Source organism: Neoarius graeffei, chromosome 20 (assembly GCF_027579695.1).
Source record: "Neoarius graeffei isolate fNeoGra1 chromosome 20, fNeoGra1.pri, whole genome shotgun sequence".
Classification (NCBI taxonomy): Eukaryota; Metazoa; Chordata; class Actinopteri; order Siluriformes; family Ariidae; genus Neoarius; species Neoarius graeffei.
This window is the reverse complement of record NC_083588.1, coordinates 40747530-40768585: the sequence shown is the minus strand read 5'-3', so window position 1 is coordinate 40768585 and position 21056 is coordinate 40747530. Positions and strand designations below refer to the sequence as shown.

Sequence of the window (21056 nt, the reverse complement as noted above, 5' to 3'; positions counted from 1 at the left end):
ATTTACTGGTTGGCATTCCTAGAGTTTACTACACGGTATCATTATGTCAATGGTATTTGCTATTCAGCGAAAAACTGGGTGCTGGGCAGCCAACCAAGTATAGCCAGTGTATCTAAAAAAGAAAAGAGAGTGAGTTAACATAGTGGTGTCTGACCCAGACTACACACAAACAATGTGCTTACTCAAACACTGGACCTTTATAATAATAAAAACTCCATTTCCAGAAAATCTGTGATTTGTTAATTCATGTGAACCTTTATTTATCTGGCAAAAGTAAAAAGAAAAAAAAATCAATAATTTTACTGACCAACTTAATTGTATTTTATAACTATAAACAAAGTTAGTATTTGATGCGGCGGCACGGTGGTGTAGTGGTTAGCGCTGTCGCCTCACAGCAAGAAGGTCCGGGTTCGAGCCCCGGGGCCGGCGAGGGCCTTTCTGTGCGGAGTTTGCATGTTCTCCCCGTGTCCGCGTGGGTTTCCTCCGGGTGCTCCGGTTTCCCCCACAGTCCAAAGACATGCAGGTTAGGTTAACTGGTGACTCTAAATTGACCGTAGGTGTGAATGTGAGTGTGAATGGTTGTCTGTGTCTATGTGTCAGCCCTGTGATGACCTGGCGACTTGTCCAGGGTGTACCCCGCCTTTCGCCCGTAGTCAGCTGGGATAGGCTCCAGCTTGCCTGCGACCCTGTAGAACAGGATAAAGCGGATAGAGATAATGAGATGAGATGAGTATTTGATGCCTGCAACATACTCAAAAAAAGTTGGGACAGAGGCATTATTACCATTGTATTACATCAATAACATTTTTTAATTGTTTGGGAACTGAGGATATGAATTGTTGCAGTTTTGCAATTGGAATTTTTGTCCATTCTTGTTTGAGACGTCAGCTGCTCAACAGTCTGTGGTCGCTGTTGTCCTATTCTCCTCTTCGTGATGCACCAAACATTCTCAATAGGAGGCAGATCTGGACTGGCAGCCGGCCAGTCAAGCACACACACTCTGTGTCTACGAAGCCACACTGTAGTAGGCTGTACAGAATGAGGCCTGGCATTGTTCTGCTCACATAAGCATGGACTTCCTGGGAAGAGACGTCACCTTGATGGCAACATATGTCTCTCTAAAGTCCCATTATATGGCTTTGCGTCAATGGTACCTTCACACACATGCAACTTGCCTATGCTGTGGGCACTGATGCATCCCATACCATCACAGATGCTGGCTTTTGCACCTTTCTCTGATAACCAACTGGATGGTCGTGTTCACCTTTGGCACTGAGAACTCAGCATCTGGTTTTCCTGAAAACACGCTGAAATGTGGACTCATCTGATCACAGCACACATTTCCACTGTCTTTCAGTCCATCTGAGATGAGTTCGGGCCCAGAGAAATCACCAGCATTTCTGCATAGAATGGATGAGTGGCTTCCTCCTTGCATAATACAGTTTCATGCTGCATTTCTGAATGCAGTGGCAGACTGTTTTAAATGACAAAGGTTTTTCAAAGTACTCCTGAGCTTATGTGGCTATATTTGTCACACTGGCATGACGGTTTCTCAGACAGTGCCACCTGATGGCTCGAAGGTCACGTACATTCAGCAGTGGTTTCTGACCTTGCCCTTTATCCACTGAGATGTCTCCGAATTCCCTGAATCTTTTCACAATATTATGTCCTGTACATTTTGAAAGACCTAAATTCTCTGCAATGTTCTTTTTGAATTGACTAACGATTCTCTCATGAATTTTGGCATAAAGGAGTGAGCCACGACCCATCCTTGCTTGCAAAGACTGAACCTTTGGTGCTGTTCCTTTTATACCCAATCATGTTACCAATTAACCTGCTTATTGTGGAATCTTCCGAAATAATGTAACATGAATATCCTATAAACTTTTCAGTCTTATTCTGCTTTTGTCCCAACTTTTTTTGAATGTGCTGCAGGCATCAAATTCTACCTTCGTTCATATTTACAAAATGCAATTAAGTTGGTCAGTAAAACTATTGAAAATCTTTTCTTTGTACTTTTGTCAATTAAATAAAGGTTCACACGAATTAACAAATCACAGATATTTGTTTTTATTGCATTTTGGAAAATATCCCAACTTTCCTGGGCATGAGTTTGTACATTCATAAGCATTGTATTAACCTTTTATAATATAATTCTAGATGGTTTATGGAAGGCTTATTTAAAATCATATGTATTATATGACTTTGGAGGACAGAGGAGAGAAAAACCTGTTTATCTTAAATGTTACTGGACATTTTCTATCCTTATCTTGCAAGTTACTTGTTTGTTGTGACAGCGGGGGCGTGGCCGAGCGTCAGTCTGTGAATGGAGGGCGGAGTCAGGGAAGGTGAGTGGTCGACCGGCCAATCCCACGCCTCTGCTGCTTGCTCAAAGAGTGCAAGGAAGGCTTCTGGGTCGTCGTGCGACCCCATCTTCGTTAGGGTGAGGTGGGGAGGGTCCGCTCTGCTGGCAGTCGTGGGCCCCACTGATGCAAGCAGGTGCTGGAACGCCTGACGGTCTTCCTGTTGGGCCAGCACCAAGGCTTCGAACCGTTGTTCTTGCTCCTTCCGGAGGGCGACCAGCGCTTGGTGCTGGTTCTGCTGGGCTGTGGCGAGGGCATGGATCAGCTCCTTGAACGGCGAGGACTCCATGGGGCTGTTCCCTTCTGCACTCTCCCGGGTTTTGGCCCCACTGTAGAAGACCCTGATGTGGGTGGAGCACAGAAACATGGCAGGCAGTTGTTTGTGTCTTGGTTATTTGCTTTATTGCTGCTTTTCAGCACAAAACTCAAAAAACTCTGTCTCACACACGCACATACACACACAGGCTACAAGCAAGCCCTCGGCACCGACCTCCCCTTCTCACTCTTCTTTTATCAGGCGCGGTCACTGGAGGAGACACACAAACACACGTTACTTGACAACAGGTGTAGTGACACGACCACTCACCTTCCCTGACTCCGCCCTCCATTCACAGACTGACGCTCGGCCACGCCCCCACTGCCACATTTGTCAAACTCTGAAGCATCTATAAAATATCCATTCCTTATACCTTTAGCTGATATATGCCGTTTAAAAGCTGCACAATCTCATTAAGAAGGCAAGAAATTGCACTAATTAACTTTTGACGAGACACATCTGTTATTTGAAAACCATTCCAGGTGACTACCTCATGAAGCTGGTTACGATAATGCCAATAGTGTGTAAAGAAAGAAAGAAAGATTAACCCATCTGCATTTAACCCATCTGAAGCAGTGAACACACACATGCGCACACACACACGTGAGCAATGAGCACTCACACATACCCAGAGCAGTGGGGCAGCCATGCTACAGCGCCCGGGGAACAGTTGGGAGTTCGGTGCCTCGCTCAAGGGCACCTCAGCCCAAGGCCATCCCATATTAACCTAACTGCATGTCTTTGGACCGTGGGGGAAACCGGAGCACCCAGAGGAAACCCACACAGACACGGGGAGAACATGCAAACTCCACACAGAAAGGCCCTCGCCGGTCACAGGGCTCGAACCCAGAACCTTCTTGCTGTGAGGCGACTGTGCTAACCACCACACCACCGTGCCGCCCAAAAAGTGGTTGTAAAGTGTCATCAAGGTAAACGCTGGCTACTTTGAAGAATCTAAAAATGAAAAATATTTTGTTTTTTAACACTTTTTTGTTTACTAGAGCGGCGGCTACAATTATCGACAGTCCATAATTATCGACACCCTTTCAGATTTACCAATAAAAACAATTTTACAAAGGTGAGTTTCAGTTACAACAGTTATTATTGTTTAATTAATCAACCGGAAGACCCGCCTCGCCCTTTGATCTTGTCGTCTGATGACATAGCTTGTTACCTGAGATGGAATTTTTTTTTAGCCCAATCAGCAATTTGAGGAAAACCCAGACGTTATCATCACAGGTAAGCATGGTGGAAAGATCATGGACATGTTTCTACATATCAAATTCACCAATATTTCATGATCTCCTTGTCGAAACCTACTTTGTTTCTTACGCTTTCATTTGACAGTCGCCATTTTGTATCTAAACATGCATTTGAGAAGGCGCGTTTGAGAATCACGTGAGGTGTCGATAATAGTGACCATTTTCACCGGTGTCCACGATTATCGACACCCTGTGGAATTAAGTGACATTTACAACTGTTATGGCTCAATCTTTGTGTAACATTTTTGAAGTAGATGAAGTACTTTAAAAAAAATAAAAGTGCTGTGATTTATAATAATTTTTTTCTGATTCATAACAGAATGGAATGTTTATAGAGTATTTGGAATCCTGTTGCAATAAACAGAATTAGACCAGAATTAAATTCCAAGCATATTAAAAAATTACATGCTTGAAATATTCAGATTTTTCTATTATATTCAGAATTTTTTTTTTGCAGTTTGTTGTAAATATCTACCACATATTACAATATCGGGTGGCACGGTGGTGTAGTGGTTAGCGCTGTCGCCTCTCAGCAAGAACGTCCGGGTTCGAGCCCCGTGGCTGACGAGGGCCTTTCCGTGTGGAGTTTGCATGTTCTCCCCGTGTCCGCGTAGGTTTCCTCCGGGTGCTCCGGTTTCCCCCACAGTCCAAAGACATGCAGGTTAGGTTAACTGGTGACTCTAAATTGACCGTAGGTGTGAATGTGAGTGTGAATGGTTGTCTGTGTCTATGTGTCAGCCCTGTGATGACCTGGCGACTTGTCCAGGGTGTACCCCGCCTTTCGCCCGTAGTCAGCTGGGATAGGCTCCAGCTTGCCTGCGACCCTGTAGAAGGATAAAGCGGCTAGAGATAATGAGATGAGATGAGATAATCATCTGGGTGTCGATAATTGTGGAACAGTGTCGATAACTGTGGACAAACGTGTCAGTAATTGTGGAATGGTGTCACATGATCTGATACGCTACGTAATCAGGTGGGAATTAACTCATTTTTTTTCCAGCAGAAGTTTGAGTAATTATTCATGCACAATTTACATATTGAAAGTCTTTTCTAGTTTTACAATGGCCAAAAGATTGTTAAGGTGTCAATAACTGTAGCTGCCACGCTACATAATTCCATATACAGTGGTGCTTGAAAGTTTGTGAACCCTTTAGAGTTTTCTATATTTCTGCATAAATATGACCTAAAACATAATGAGATTTTCACACAAGTCCTAAAAGTAGATAAAGAGAACCCAGTTAAACAAAGGAGACAAAATATTATACTTGGTCATTTATTTATTGAGGAAAATGATCCAATATTACATACCTGTGAGTGGCAAAAGTATGTGAACCTTTGCTTTCAGTATCTGGTGTGACCCCCTTGTGCAGCAATAACTGCAACTAAATGTTTCCGGTAACTGTTGATCAGTCCTGCACACCGGCTTGGAGGAATTTTAGCCCATTCCTCCGTACAGAACAGCTTCAACTCTGGGATGTTGGTGGGTTTCCTCACATGAACTGCTCGCTTCAGGTCCTTCCACAACATTTCGATTGGATTAAGGTCAGGACTTTGACTTGGCCATTCCAAAACATGAACTTTATTCTTCATTAACCATTCTTTGGTAGAACGACTTGTGTGCTTAGGGTTGTTGTCTTGCTGCTTGACCCACCTTCTCTTGAGATTCAGTTCAAGGACAGATGTCCTGACATTTTCCTTTAGAATTGGCTGGTATAATTCAGAATTAATTGTTCCATCAGTGATGGCAAGCCGTCCTGGCCCAGATGCAGCAAAACAGGCCCAAACCATGATACTACCACCACCATGTTTCACAGATGGGATAAGGTTCTTATGCTGGAATGCAGTGTTTTCCTTTCTCCAAACACAATGCTTCTCATTCAAACCAAAAAGTTCAATTTTGGTCTCATCCATCCACAAAACATTTTTCCAATAGCCTTCTGGCTTGTCCACGTGATCTTTAGCAAACTGCAGACGAGCAGCAATGGTCTTTTTGGAGAGCAGTGGCTTTCTCCTTGCAACCCTGCCATGCACACCACTGTTGTTCAGTGTTCTCCTGATGGTGGACTCATGAACATTAACATTAGCCAATGTGAGAGAGGTCTTCAGTTGCTTAGAAGTTACCCTGGGGTCCTTTGTGACCTTGCCGACTATTAAACGCCTTGCTCTTGGCGTGATCTTTGTTGGTCGACCACTCCTGGGGAGGGTAACAATGGTCTTGAATTTCCTCCATTCGTACACAATCTGTCTGACTGTGGATTGTTGGTGTCCAAACTCTTTAGAGATGGTTTTGCAACCTTTTCCAGCCTGATGAGCATTAACAACGCTTTTTCTGAGGTCCTCAGAAATCTCTTTTGTTCATGCCATGATACACTTCCACAAACATGTGTTGTGAAGATCAGACTTTGATAGATTCCTGTTCTTTAAATAAAACAGGGTGCCCACTCACACCTGATCATCATCCCACTGATTGAAAACACCTGATTCTAATTTCACCTTCAAATGAACTGCTAACCCTAGAGGTTCACATACTTTTGCCACTCACAGATATGTAATATTGGATCATTTTCCTCAATAAATAAATGACCAAGTATAATATGTTTTGTCTAATTTGTTTAACTGGGTTCTCTTTATCTACCTTTAGGACTTGTGTGAAAATCTGATGATGTTTTAGCTTATATTTATGCAGAAATGTAGAAAATTCTAAAGGGTTCACAAACTTTCAAGCACCACTGTATGTTCCAGATGTTATTTTGTAGTTTTGATGTCTTCAGTATTGTTCTACAATGTAGAAAATAGTCAAAATATAGAAAAACATATAAATGAGTAGGTGTGTCCAAACTTTTGATTGGTACTGTATATAATCAGTTTAGTTTCTGATCAGATACCGGTTGTCAACATGTATAAATAATGTAATTACAAAATACATTAATAACATGAACTTTATTCAACAGAACAGAACTAAATTAGCTAGCAATTATTTCCCCACTAAAGCACATTGTTTATGTTGGTAGCAGATGACCACCATTTGGTACAAAAATAGTTTGATTTAATGCAGGATTATTCAGAATGTAATTTACACCAACTGAGGAATTCATGAAAGTGCAAAAGTAGAGTTTAAATGAATAAATTCCACAACTACTGCCATTAGACATCCATTATGAATGACTGAATTTCACATTTATAAACATGTTTTCTAGAGATTAGCGAATACTCTCTTTCTATCCTAAAATGTCTATTCTCATGCTGTTGTACAGCTTTCCAAAAAGAGCTGTATTCTAGATTAGGTCGGATGTTCGACTCTCACAGATCTGGGTAGTGAGCGGAAGAAACCTGAAGGGGGTGGAGAGGTGTCGGAGCACTGCAGTGCCAATAAATGAGTTAATTTAGAGCATGATGGGAGGCTGATTTAAACAACAGCAATGACAAATGTAGAGGCAGCGTAATGGAAAACTCAGTGGCCGTGACAATTGGTATGATCTCTCTGGGAGGTAATAAAAAAGGACTGGGCACAAGTGTGTCAATCAAGACATTTGACTCAAGCACACCTGAGACACGAGTGTGTGTGAGTATATGGTAGTAAGCTCATGTGTAGTGTTTGTAGTGTATGCACACAATATAACCTCAGGCACTTAATGTGCATTGAGTATTTATGTGTCATGAAGCGCAATAATGCTTAAAATTAGTGCTGTCAAGCGATGAAAATATTTAATCGCGATTAATGTCGCGACTGTCATAGTTAACTCGCGATTAATCGCAATTTAATCGCACATTTTTGTCACATGAAAAACCATTGTAATTCTCTTATCAGCATAAAAAAGTGAATGGGCTTGCTTTGTACCAATGTGTTGTGTTTTTTTTTACTGCAGAGCATAACACGTCTTGTCACAGCCACTGACATCCATAACTTCCATATTAGATGAGAAAACCAAGGGATGAAAAATAAAGTGCATATCACTGTGAAAATAAAAAAAATGTTTTATTTTACTCTTCATTAGTTTCTTTTGAAGAGAAGTATTTGCCATAAAAGAAGAAAAAAACAGATAACAAAAATAAAAACATTCATCATACGTTCAGAAACGTTCATCATAGTGTGGCACTGTATTATCTAATGCTCACTGCTTATAACTCTACACCTCCCCGGTGGAGCTGAGCTGGGAAACTGAAGACTGAAGGAACAGTATTGAAAAGTATTTTTCCAGTCTCACCTGTGAAAGGTAATCCCATGTGATCTCGTTTGGACGGTAACCTGTTGGTACAGTTAAACACAGCACATGAATGAGGCATCTTTATTAGACGGTTGAAGAATCTCCACTTTGCCCCATCCAATATGGCGGCGAGGATGTTTATATGTCTGTGCCTTTCTCCATCACTCACACTTACTCTTATTGAAGCAGCGCGCGACAAGCCTCAACAGGAACTACGGGTGACTCGCAGGGCCAAATTAGAATTTGCGTTAACGGCACTATTTTTTTTTATCGCGTTAAATTGAGATCGCATTAACGCGTTATTATCGCGTTAACTTTGACAGCACTACTTAAAATACAATTTAACAATCGGTAATCAAGCACACAGTGAAGACATTAAAAATTTATGAAAGGGTTATGACATGGAACTGCACCAGACATGGCTGTTTTATTTACTGGTTTGGACAAAAAGAGACATTATGACTTATTCCATGTTTGCACACTTTCCTTTATCTCATCTCATTATCTGTAGCCGCTTTATCCTGTTCTACAGGGTCGCAGGCATGCTAGAGCCTATCCCAGCTGACTACGGGCGAAAGGCGGGGTACACCCTGGACAAGTCGCCAGGTCATCACAGGGCTGACACATAGACACAGACAACCATTCACACTCACACCTACGGTCAATTTAGAGTCACCAGTTAACCTAACCTGCATGTCTTTGGACTGTGGGGGAAACCGGAGCACCCGGAGGAAACCCACGCAGGCACGGGGAGAACATGCAAACTCTGCACAGAAAGGCCCTCGCCGGCCACGGGGCTCGAACCCGGACCTTCTTGCTGTGAGGCGACAGCGCTAACCACTACACCACCGTGCCGCCCCGGAAAAAAAATTATTCCAATTATTACCATGAATGATTTAAATAGAGATATGGCATTAGTATGCCAAGTGATGTTTGGAACTCCATGTGAACATCATTTCCTAAATATGGACAAAACTTTGGGAAGTGTCTCTGGGAATTGAGCTCCATCTTCATACAGTGTTGCGTGTGTGAGTGTGTAAGGCAGTTGCAGGGATGCAGGGCAGATTACATAATTGTAGGTCTAACATGCTAATTGGAGACGCTGTGGACCCAAGAGTGTGTATTCAAACAGAAGAGTGTATACTCAACAGAAGAGTGTATAAACAGTGTTTTATTGGTGGATATACTTGATTCATACTTAATGAACATTGTTGGATCAATGGCACAGTGTCACAGCTGTATTAGTTATTACAGTAGAGTAGGGAAAAATAATTTTCAGTTTGAACACATTCCAGTATACCGTCCCAGTCAAAAGTTTGGATACACTTTCAAATTCAATGTTTGTTTTTTTATATTTAAGTCAATTCATGTCTAAGTAATGATGGATGTTATTTCTCTTTACTTAGTTGAGCGTTTCTTGACATAATATAAATTACTACAGTTGTGGAAAAGGCCTTTTACTGTATGTTTATTATTTACTGTTTACTGTTTGATCTCAAATTCATTAAGAAGGCAAGAAATTGCACTAATTAACTTTTGATGAGGCACACCTGTTAATTGAAAAGTATTCCAGGTGATGGCCTCATGAAGCTGGTTAAGATAATGCCAATTGTGTGTAAAGCGTCATCGAGGTAAACGCTGGCTACTTTGATGAATCTAAAAATAAAACATGTTTTGTTTTGTTTTTTTTAAAGACTTTTTTGTTTACCATGTAATTCCGTATAGGGTGGCACGGTGGTGTAGTGGTTTGCGCTGTCACCTCACAGCAAGAAGGTCCTGGGTTCGAGCCCAGCTGCCAGCAAGGGCCTTTCTGTGCGGAGTTTGCATGTTCTCCCTGTGGCTGCGTGGGTTTCCTCCGGGTGCTCCGGTTTCCCCCACAGTCCAAAGACATGCAGGTTAGGTTAACTGGTGACTCTAAATTGACCGTAGGTGTGAATGTGAGTGTGAATGGTTGTTTGTCTCTATGTATCAGCCCTGTGATGACTTGTCCAGGGTGTACCCCGCCTCTCGCCCATAGTCAGCTGGGATGGGCTCCAGCTTGCCTGCGACCCTACACGGGATAAGCGGTTACGGATATTGGACGGATGGATAATTCCGTATATGTTATTTAATAGTTTTGATGTCTTCAGTATTGTTCTATGTAGATAATAGTCAAAATACAGAAAAACCTATTAATGAGTAATTTCATGTCTTTTATTTATATATTCATATTGTAGTCATTTTTAATGCAGCTAATTAATGCTACGCCAAAGTTTAACTCTAACCTTAGTAAAGGAAAGAAACTTTTTGTTGTTGTTCCTTTGGTTTTGTAAATAGAAGCTGCATTTATTATATATATATATATATATATATATATATATATATATATATATATATATATATATATATATATATATATAATTTATTTATTTATTTTTTTTTTTACTAAAATAAGTAGTTTTCCTCATGGGAACCAGCCAAATGTCCCCACAAGCTAAAACCACTCGAACCATTAGATATTCATATCCCTGTTGGGACATTTGTGGGGGCATTCATCACATTTACTGAGTAATGCTATGTATTTAAGATCCAAATACACAAAAGTATTGCTTTGAAAAAGCGATGCTCTAGTAGAGTTTTAAAGGCCTTAATATACCTATACACCTAATACACCAATCACATATACTCTGCATTTATGTCATTTATTGTCATATTACCACATATGTAACACATTTGTACAACTGCAACACAAAATGCTGTCATCGCACAATTGCAAAAAAGGGAATATTGAGGTTTGCAGTCTAGAGCAGTGGCATATCCATAATGACATACTATTATGAGATTACAACATGATTATGACCTGGTTTGTAAAAAACCAGGTGACTGACAGAAATGACAGCGAATGTATTTCTCTGTCACTTACAGACTTTCCATGATATTTAAGTTGTAGTGTCACAAACATGGAAACTTGTATCCAAAAGCGCATATTTTTATTCTGAAAGTCAACAATACAAATGCTCTTCCGGCAAAACAGGCAAAACGTCAGTGAGGAATAAGAGAGAATAATGCTCAAGTGTCATTCTAGATCAGCTACAGGGTGCATAACCATATCTTTGATGCACTGCCTGATTTAAAGATAGTTTACAGTGTATAGAAATATGATTGTGATTTAAATAGATTTCCGTTCAGTTTGCACGACACAGACCCATATGCATAGGATGAAGCAAGCGTGGATAAAATGGGATCGTGTCTGTTTTGTGAGCCAGGGAGCACTTTCGAAAGTCTTTAGGTGCAAATTATGATTATGTACTGAGACCGAGGCTCTGACACCATGTGACGTGCATCATGCGGAGGGGACGAGGAGGTTGTGATGGGTAGAAACAAGTGGCTAACACAGCATTTCTGTCACTATGTTGCTGTTTACTGTACATCTAACACTGTCTGTATTGTGTTGTGTAATACTGGCACTGTTTGCACAGTGTGCATTTATTGTTCTGTATCTTGTCTATTTGCAGTACATTTTGTCTGGTGATTATCTTGCCCCACACGTTTCTATAATATATTGCACCAAGGCCATGGAGAATGCTATTTTGTTCTATGCACTTGTGGATCGCCAGAATAACAAAAAACTCTATTTTTCTGCTACTTCATGGAAGGTAGAACATATGATTTATATCTAATCTTATACTGAACGATGTCTTGCGCAACAGTAATGCAAATGCATTTTGTTTTTCCATCCTGTAATCATATCAAATTAAATCTCAACTGTAGACTTAGCAGTACAATTTTACTTCAGAAAGCTAGATTTCCTGACAGAATGAAATAATTTAACACGTGTATGTGTTTTATGTTTGCATAAAGAAATGTAGGCTTATATGGGCTATTTAGTGCTCTAGAGTGTTTCCAAGTTAGATCTGTTTGTACAGTTTTGTTATTTGTGGTCAGTTTGTACAGGATTGGGTCATACTAAATATCAAGGCAGTACTCAGACAGCAGTCTGAGCTTTATTATTATGTGTTGTCATATTGTGGTGTTGGCATGACTGTGTTGTGTTGTGTTGTGAATCCTTTCCTCTCGTAAAACGCAAAGCCCCGCCCTTCCATATGGTCATGCTGCACTGTGTTTCTGAAAAGCACATTTGATTTATAGCTCCCATTTGTTGTGCAAAATATAAATGATGACTATTATTAACTGTATAATATATGTATTTATGTTTGCTTGATGATTCATAATAAAGTCTGAGATGAGAATTCCTATGCTGTTTTATGCTTTTTCTCCTTATGTGGTCCTGTTTTTCTACTCTATCACTCTGTAGATCAACTTCGTCACGTTCCCATTGGCACAGTCTACGCCTGAGCAGCAACTCCTCAAACCCAATGAGTGGAGCTACTGCGATTATTTCTGGGTAAGAGAACATGAGGGCAGGGTTGAAGTGGTAAGATAATCTATAAAGGTAAAAAAAAACTGCGTAGAAAGTTATACAACTAAAACACATCATCCCTTTATCCTTTATATAAATATTGTGGTCAGTGATGTGCATTTAATGAAGACAGGGTGCAAGTGTGTAAAATCAGCATGGTATGGATGTAAACAAAGAATCATTATTAATGTGTATATTTGGTTAAAACACTAGCAGACAATATTAAACTTGGATAAGCCACTAATCGTAAGAAGTAATATGAGAAACAAAGAACAGAGGGCAACAAGGCTTGGACTAACATCATAAAATTCAAGGAACTTATGTATAAGGAAGGAGTCATAACAAGATCCTGAAACAACAGGGAAGTTACAGGCTGGCTAATTAAGGGCTAGTTTTATTTCTGCCGATTGAGCAGAAATACCCCATGAGCTGAATACAGCTGTTCCGCCTGGGCCTGGTTTGCATTATCCAGCTAGCATGAGAAGAAAAACACTCAGCAAAACTGCTGTGCTGACAAGATTGAACAGATCATTATCGGAAGTGTAAGACAATTAACATGGCTTGCTAAGTTCACAGCTAATGTAGCTAGGTAGCATTATTTGTTGTTGGGACTGAATCTGGGAGGCAGCAGGACTGTCTCTGTTTTGACATACCGTATATTCCTGTTTGGACTTTCAAAAAATAAGAAAAAGGCAATGCTGTGACTGAGATTGACCGCGAGATGGCCAAGTGGTTAGCGTGTCTACTGTTCGACCGGGAGATCGCAAGCTCTACTCACAGTTGGGTCATACTGTGTCAAGACCATCATAAAAATGGTACCTACTGCCATCTGGCAAGGCACGCTGCAATACAGATGCGAGTGGGGAGTCAAACTCTCACGGTTCCCAGAGGACTAGTCCCCCACTGTAACCCTAGCTGTATAGTAGGCGAGAGGCTGAGGGCTATAGAAGTGGAGATCAGTCCTGCCCAGTGTGCCTTAAGGGCCTGATTAGTACTGGGACGGGAGACTGCCTGGGAAGACCAAGTCCTGGCATGGGAAGGACTTTGACTTTTTTGACTTTGTGACTGAGACTCAAGTGTTGAGTTTTGCTTGTCCAAACTGTCATTTGTCAGTTATGCCAATTGCCTAACATATTTATGGACATTTTTTGTTGCCAATCTGCATGATTTTTTTTTTCTGCATGGAAGCATCATCAGACGTGTATAGCTTAGAGGAAATGCTGATACTGAGGACAACAGATGAACACATTGGAGTAATCAACCAATGACAGGACAGGGGAGGGTACGGGACAGAAACCAAACAAAGGCACATGGCAGCATAAACACAAGCATGTCATATACCGGTAAATCCAAAACAAAGATGCCTACTAAGAACTACGTGATGAGAGAAGAGGCTTGCATCACTCCAGCATTTTTCATCTTAAGCTCTGTGTACTGCATCTGCAGCATATGCGATTACAGAGGATAATGATGGTGAAATATTTCCTGCACTGAGAAAACAAATTGCATGGAAAACTGTTTACTAGAAGGTATTTTCTATAGAAAGCAACTTTACACTTTAAATAAGGTTTCTGTTTTCTTAATTCTGCAGTAAAAGTTCAAGTTTATGAAGTATATGAAAGTGTGTGTAGCCACAAGGCATTTTTTGTTTCAGTGAGCATTACATCCCTGAAATTAAATGTGAGAAGAGTACGTGACGCCTCTGCTTTATGTGAGGAGGCAGATCAGTGGCTGTCGGCTCTGCAAATCATTCCCACCCTTGTAGTCAAGGGTTAGTATTGTTTGGTTTGTGTTGTTTTACAGAAGCCCTCAATCACAGGTGAACATCAATGCTTGCGCATCAAATGCCCTTGTGTGCGCGCACACACACACACACACACACACACACACAATTACTCATAAGATGAAACAGTCTCTCTCCTGAATCACGTACAGCCCCACACGTGATGTCATGCCCACGCAAGTCCTCTGATTCATACAAGCTCGTCCCCTCACTCACTGACTCACCTACTTACCCACACACACACACACTCAAACGCTTGTGGTCAGGTGTATCTATGTTTGTCTGAGTAGGAGGTTGGAGGTTGGGGGTGGGGTTTAGCCCTTTGTAAGGACATATGACTGGTCCTCATGAACAAAACATTTGGTTTAAAAAAAACCCAAAAAACAGAAGCTTCAAGAATTAAAGGTAAAGATATTATTTTCGTTACTGAAGCTAGGCACAGTATTATTTACCTATAGTAATATAGAAGTCAATATAAATGCCTCACAACAAACAAGTGTGTGTGTGTGTGTATTTCTGTTCTGTCCGTGGCCTTTAGGCCGATAAGAAGGACCCTCAGGGGACGACCACGGTATCGGGCTTCGAGTTTCTGCTGCAGAAACAGCTGAAGGGCAAACAGACGCAGAAAGAGATGGCTGAATTCATTCGGGAAAGGTATGCCAGTCTCTCACACTTTCCTATCTTTCGTAACCTTAGAATGCTTCTTTAGTTTTTTCTTTAGATATCTCTAAATTATCATGCAAATAAAAGACCAAGAGATAAAGAAACTCCACTAATATTATGTATCCCTAGTCAATAGTCACACAGACACGACTCATATTTACACATGCACACAATAGAAAGACATCAGTGCAAAAAAAAAAAATTGTGAAGAAATTACATCAAACTGAAGAATTCATGTAGTATTTGTGGTTCATTGTGGTTATTGTTAAAACATTTAGACCCTGAAACACGAGCGAGCTTGCTGAAAATAATAATGGCTCAATGGTACAATTTGTTAAAACCACAAAGTAAATTATTTTCCAATCACAGCACATAACAGAGTGTTTTGTTCGTCTTATACCACAGCAATTCACCAACACTTTAAAAAAATAAAATAAAATCCTATTAATTAAAGAACAAAAAGTCTTGAACAAAAACATTATAGTTACTTATAATGTTGTGGAACATCCATGAGAAAGTTAGTTATTGTTATTGCTAACTTTATAGAAGGTTTAAGCTAGAAGTTCTTTCCTTTCCAGCCTTTCTTTTTTCTTTAATAAGAATGAGCGTGTAATGTTATAGAAAAACCACAAACCCTCTGTTCTGAAGATTTTTTACAGACTGTTATAGGTTCACCTCTGACTGCTACAAAGCACTGACACTGGAGATTCCTTCCTCTCCTCATGGAAGAAACTGTAGTACAAATAAGCTTTTGTCATGGTAATGTTAAGGTATTATCTTAAAAAAATGAAACATTTGAGATACTAATGCACAAACTATAATACTTGCTTGTCAGTCATATTACTTTGTTTATTCAATCACTGTTTAATCAAGTCACTTTCAGGCAGGCTTGTAGTACTCGAGTCCGACTCATGCCCTAATTTTAAAGACTCGTGACTCGACTTGGACTTGAGAACTGATGACTCGGACTTGGACTCGGACTCGTGCATTACCTGCATTAGGACTCGTAAATTGGAGGTGAGGATCCGGATTTTTTCTTTATTTTTTGTAACATGCCATAATAATTTGGCATAAGATATTTATATCTACATTAATTTTTGTACTAATGTTGTGCAAGAGTGTCACACTTGCATACCTTGGCGCGTGCATCAGATACAGTGATGCTTGAAAGTTTGTGAACCCTTTAGAATTTTCTATATTTCTGTATAAAGAGAACGTAAAACATCATCAGATTTTCACACAAGTCCTAAAAGTAGATAAAGAGAACCCAGTTAAACAAATGAGACAAAAAATATTATACTTGGTCATTTATTTACTGAGGAAAATTATCCAATATTACATATCTGTGAGTGGCAAAAGTATGTGAACCTCTAGGATTAGCAGTTAATTTGAAGGTGAAATTAGAGTCATGTGTTTTCAATCAATGGGATGACGATCAGGTGTGAGTGGGCACCCTGTTTTATTTAAAGAACAGGGATCTATGAAAGTCTGATCTTCACAACACATGTTTGTGGAAGTGTATCATGGCACGAACAAAGGAGATTTCTGAGGACCTCAGAAAAAGCGTTGTTGATGCTCATCAGGCTGGAAAAGGTTACAGAATCATCTCTAAAGAGTTTGGACACCACCAATCCACAGTCAGACAGATTGTGGACAAATGGAGGAAATTCAAGACCCTTGTTACCCTCCCCAGGAGTGGTCGACCAACAAAGATCACTCCAAGAGCAAGGCGTGTAATAGTCGGCGAGGTCACAAAGGACCCCAGGGTAACTTCTAAGCAACTGAAGGCCTCTCTCACATTGGCTAATGTTAATGTTCATGAGTCCACCATCAGGAGAACACTGAACAACAATGGTGTGCATGGCAGGGTTGCAAGGAGAAAGCCACTGCTCTCCAAAAAGAACATTGCTGCTCATCTGCAGTTTGCTAAAGATCACGTGGACAAGCCAGAAGGCTATTGGAAAAATGTTTTGTGGACAGATGAGACCAAAATAGAACTTTTTGATTTAAATGAGAAGCGTTATGTTTGGAGAAAGGAAAGTACTACATTCCAGCATAAGAACCTTATCCCATCTGTGAAACATGATGGTGGTAGTATCATGGTTTGGGCCTGTTTTACTGCATCTGGGCCAGGACGGCTTGCCATCATTGATGGAACTATAAATTCTGAATTATCCCAGCGAATTCTAAAGGAAAATGTCAGGACATCTGTCCTTGAACTGAATCTCAAGAAAAGGTGGGTCATGCAGCAAGACAACAACCCTAAGCACACAAGTCATTCAACCAAAGAATGGTTTACGAAGAATAAAGTTAATGTTTTGGAATGGCCAAGTCAAAGTCCTGACCTTAATCCAATTGAAATGTTGTGGAAGAACCTGAAGCGAGCAGCTCATGTGAGGAAACCCACCAACATCCCAGAGTTGAAGCTGTTCTGTACGGAGGAATGGGCTAAACTTCCTCCAAGCCAGTGTGCAGGACTGATCAACAGTTACCGGAAACGTTTAGTTGCAGTTATTGTTGCACAAGGGTGTCACACCAGATACTGAAAGCAAAGGTTCACATACTTTTGCCACTCACAGATATGTAATATTGGATCATTTTCCTCAGTAAATAAATGACCAAGTATGATATTTTTGTCTCATTTGTTTAACTGGGTTCTCTTTATCTACTTTTAGGACTTGTGTGAAAATCTGATGATGTTTTAGGTCATATTTATGCAAAAATATAGGAAATTCTAAAGGGTTCACAAACCTTCAAGCATCACTGTAGGCTCTCGGGCGTGCTCTGGGCAGCGCATGCACCAGGCGGACTCTCTCACACGCAGTAAACGACTTGCACCTGCACAGGATTAAGACGCAATCAGCACGCCTATATAAAAACTGTGAAAACACATTTTGCTAAGTATTGAGTCGCGTTGCTGACACATTACTGAGCCTTATTTCCTTGTTTGGTTTCCTGATCCCTGATTTCCTGTTTCTCGTCTTTGATTCTGCCGAGTCTACGATAGCCTGTTTGTGCCTCGCTCGACCTACTGCCTGTTTCACTGTTTTATGATTTTGCCTGCCGTTCTGGATTGTTTAACTGTCTTCACTTGTATTAATAAACACACCTTCTGCACTTACATCTGTCTCCAAACCATCTCTAACAGAATACTAAGGACTCTCTGACAAAGAGAAGCACATTCACTTGTTCATACGTCATGTTCAGGAACAAACTAATGTTAATGGTGCTGAAATGGCCACCATCAAATGGTGCGGTTGGGGTTTCGTTCTCGGACTCGACTCAGATCAGTAGTGGACTCAACTTGAAATTTTTTTTAATGGCTTGGACTTGACTCTGACTTGAACACTGGGGACTCGAGACTGGATTCAGACTCGAGGTTTAGTGATTCGACTTCAACACTGCTTTCACGTTTAATAAATCACATTTCAGGTGCTAAATGACTCTGAACTGACTCTGTTTGAATGAACTCCATCACTAAATGGCATATTCATTAAGGCAAACATGCAAAACAAGCAACTCATTCTCTTTTGTTCGTAATCAGCCTGCACGTTTTTGCAGGTGTTACCAAGTTTGCGTATGTTTTTACACCTTTAGTAAACCATGGCCTCACTGTTCTGTGGGATCTAAGTTATACAACGTAGCACGCTGAAGTTAGGCATTTTGAAACCTGATGGCATTTGTAAAAAAAAAAAAATCTCCATTGCGCTACCTAGAACATCTTGGTGCATTTTACAGCACAGATTTAATTTACATAACTCATATGTTTGTCACTCGGTCAGTTTTCCATTAAAGTGGCTCATCACAGACATTGTCACAATCGCTTTGGACCTGTGGAAAACAAACTGAAGGGCATCTTTGCTGAAGCTGTTTCATTGCCAATGGCTTCCTCAATCCCATGGGACTCACCGTCTCGTCGCTTACCCTCAGAACAAGGGTGGCCTATTATACAACTCTGCCTATGGCTTATTCTCATCAAGTGTTGTCATGGCAAATGTGTACCCCATGCCTGCGTTGTGTGATTAATTACATTATTAACATGAAACTCATCAATTCAGCAGGTGTAGCCAGCAGTATTTTGTATCAGATTGATGGTCAGTAACTCATTTGTTTGCAGTACTCTACCCTCTGGGACATCATGTTACCAGCTCTGACTATTTTTCTCCCATACATTCTGTTTGCAATAGAATAAAGATTGAAGAAGAGTACGCCAAGAACCTCTCCAAGCTTTCCCAGATCCCACTTGCTGCTCAAGAAGAGGGGTATGTAAAGCCAGATAGTAGCAGGCAACTCTGTGTGTGGGTGTTTATAGTGATTGAGTAATGCATGTGTGTGCGTATATACATGTATTCTAGTGTTATTTCACTGCAGTGGATATTCTGGCTTGGTTTAGGACACTTGGAGAGGCTTGGAGCCAGCTAAAGAGGAGTTTGGCTGATGAAGCAGAGGTCCATCTTAAATTCTCTTCAAAGGTAAGAACCAGCAAAACACAATATTATTGTTAGAATACATATTATCCCCCGCCCAAATGAAATTTGGCGGGGGATATAGAAACAGGTTCCGTCCGTCCGGTGACGTTTTCATTTCCGGGCCATATCTTTAAAACTACTGAAGATATCTTCATGAAATTTTGTGTACATATCAAGTAACATGTGAACTGGTGCCTTTTGCTATTTTGGATTTTTGAAAAAAAGAGTACTTTTCAAATTTTTACATAAAATAGATTTTCACTTAGTTTCTAAGAGCAATGTTTGTTCCCAGAGCATATATCCAAAACTATTCATGATACGGATTTGAAACTTGGTACACATGTTAACAAGGTGATGTAGATGTGCCTTTTCATATTAAGAAATGTGAGAAATTTAAATTTTTCCATGTTTCCATGGAAACAATTTCAGACTTAGAGAGACTTAGTCTCTCAGGTTAGTCTTAGGGGTAGGTTTTGTTTCCGGAGCAGAACTTGAAAACTATGAGTGGTATGGTGTTGAAAGTTGGTATATGTGTTGATTAAGTAATGTATATGTGCCTTTTGATACTAAGAAATGTGAGAAATTTTAATTTTTAGCTCACCTGGACCAAAGGTCCGGTGGGTTTATGCCATGGGCTGCTGAGGTCAGTGTAAAGAGGTAGGGTTGGTTTCCTGCAGCAGAACTTGAAAAATGTGACAAATAATATCTTGAAACTTGGTTCATAGTTGGTATATAGGGTGGGGGATATAGATGGCTCTGTCTTCTTGTTTATTTAAAGATAATATCATGCTGTAAAGAAGAACCAGTATGAGTCAGGTTGTTGGATAACCTAATTAATATAGTAATTGAAGAATCAAATTGTTTTATAGGTACGTCCCATAGCGAAATGGATCTAAGCCCAATGAATTTGTCATCAGATAAATCTACAATATGTCCAGAAATATGCACACAAATATTTGGAAGGGCTTGTGTGTAAATATACTCTTTAATGTTTATAATGAGGCGGCACGGTGGTGTAGTGGTTAGCACTGTCGCCCCACAGCAAGAAGGTTCTGGGTTTGAGCCCAGTGGCTGACAGGGCCTTTCTGTGTGAAGTTTGCATGTTCTCCTTGTGTCTGCGTGGGTTTCCTCCGGGTGCTCCGGTTTCCCCCACAGTCCAAAGACATGCAGGTTAGGCTAATTGGTGGCTCTAAATTGACCGTAGGTGTGAATGTGGGTGTCAGTGGTTGTTTGTCTCTATGTGTCAACCCTGCGATGATCTGGCGACTTGTCCAGGGTGTACCCCACCTCTCGCCCGTAGTCAACTGGGATAGGTTCCAGCTTGCCTGCGACCCTGCACAGGTTAAGCGGTTGTGGATAATGGATGGATGGATGTTTATAATGAGAAATGCTCAGAAAAAAAAACCCTCTTCGCTGCTAAAAATAGGTATGATTTATAAAACTTTCTTGACTCTAAAGACACAAAGAAAATGTTGGCACTCTCCCAGAATGAAATAATTGTAGCTGAGACAGTAATTTTGTTCCCGGTCCAAACAAATCCTCCCCAAAATAAGGCAAACCTTAGCAGCGGGAAGCAGCAACTCATTATATCTGCAG

General features: G+C 40.6%; 1 protein-coding gene across 2 annotated transcripts in view; it reads left to right on the top strand.

Moving 5' to 3' along the window:
- The window catches only part of gas7a (growth arrest-specific 7a), an 87046-nt gene that overhangs the window by 44858 nt on the left and 21132 nt on the right, over nt 1-21056 (top strand). For both annotated transcript variants that reach the window (XM_060902610.1, XM_060902611.1), the window contains 4 exons: nt 12441-12530; nt 14867-14982; nt 19179-19253; nt 19385-19463. In XM_060902610.1, the coding sequence (XP_060758593.1) occupies nt 12441-12530; nt 14867-14982; nt 19179-19253; nt 19385-19463 (360 nt within the window). The remainder of the gene's footprint in view (nt 1-12440; nt 12531-14866; nt 14983-19178; nt 19254-19384; nt 19464-21056) is intronic.